Source organism: Penaeus monodon, chromosome 32 (genome assembly GCF_015228065.2).
Source record: "Penaeus monodon isolate SGIC_2016 chromosome 32, NSTDA_Pmon_1, whole genome shotgun sequence".
Classification (NCBI taxonomy): Eukaryota; Metazoa; Arthropoda; class Malacostraca; order Decapoda; family Penaeidae; genus Penaeus; species Penaeus monodon.
The window spans coordinates 22,490,564-22,491,264 of record NC_051417.1 but is presented as its reverse complement, the minus strand read 5'-3'; the positions used below and the strand labels follow the sequence as shown (position 1 = coordinate 22,491,264).

At 36.4% G+C, this 701-nt stretch overlaps 1 protein-coding gene across 1 annotated transcript in view; it reads left to right on the top strand.

The window, feature by feature from the left end:
• Positions 1-701, top strand: part of LOC119593726 (glucose-6-phosphatase 2-like) — a gene marked incomplete at both ends in the record, with an annotated part of 3,314 nt that overhangs the window by 1,532 nt on the left and 1,081 nt on the right. The window contains 2 exon segments of the mRNA XM_037942698.1: positions 99-350; positions 548-666. Coding sequence (XP_037798626.1) covers positions 99-350; positions 548-666 — 371 coding nt within the window.

Here is a 701-nt window from a genome sequence, read left to right as displayed (position 1 = left end):
CAAAATTATATCCCATATTTATGTTATGATTTTGCTGAAATAAGCAATGTAACATTATGATGAATGTGCTTTGATTTTGTTGGCTTTTTCTATTTCAGGCTTATTTGTTGGGCATTTAGCTTGGACTAGTGAACGTTTGCTGAAACTTACAAAGGGCCTTGCAGTTTTCGTAGCAGTTTTTCTCATATTCTCTTCTGTGATGACATACTACCTCTTACTCTCCCAAGGAATGAATCCTTTGTGGACAGTTTCTCTGGCTCTCAAACATTGCATGAGACCAGAGTATGTTAAGGTTGACACACAGCCTTACTATTTGATTATGAGATTCACTGGAGCAGCTCTTGGATTAGGTTAGTAGGTTCTTATGTTTGCCATGTATGTGTTTATTGAGGTAAAGGATTGTGATAGTACACAGCATTAAAATCAGACATTCAGTATTTCATATCTTTTAGATTAAGTAGCAATGTGTTTTCCTATTTGCTGAAATGAGGAAGGTTTTCAAAAATATATTTGCCAGTAATGTTGATATTTTCTTCCAATGTTACAGGTCAAGGAATTTCATCAGAACAGAGGAAGGCAGTGCTTCATTCCCGGATCAGTAGCATACACATGTTGCTAGGGGTCAAAGGAGGCATACTGATTGGGAGAATGTCTGCAATAATTCAGGTAAGTTGATGAATATAACAGTGAATGGGTATTGT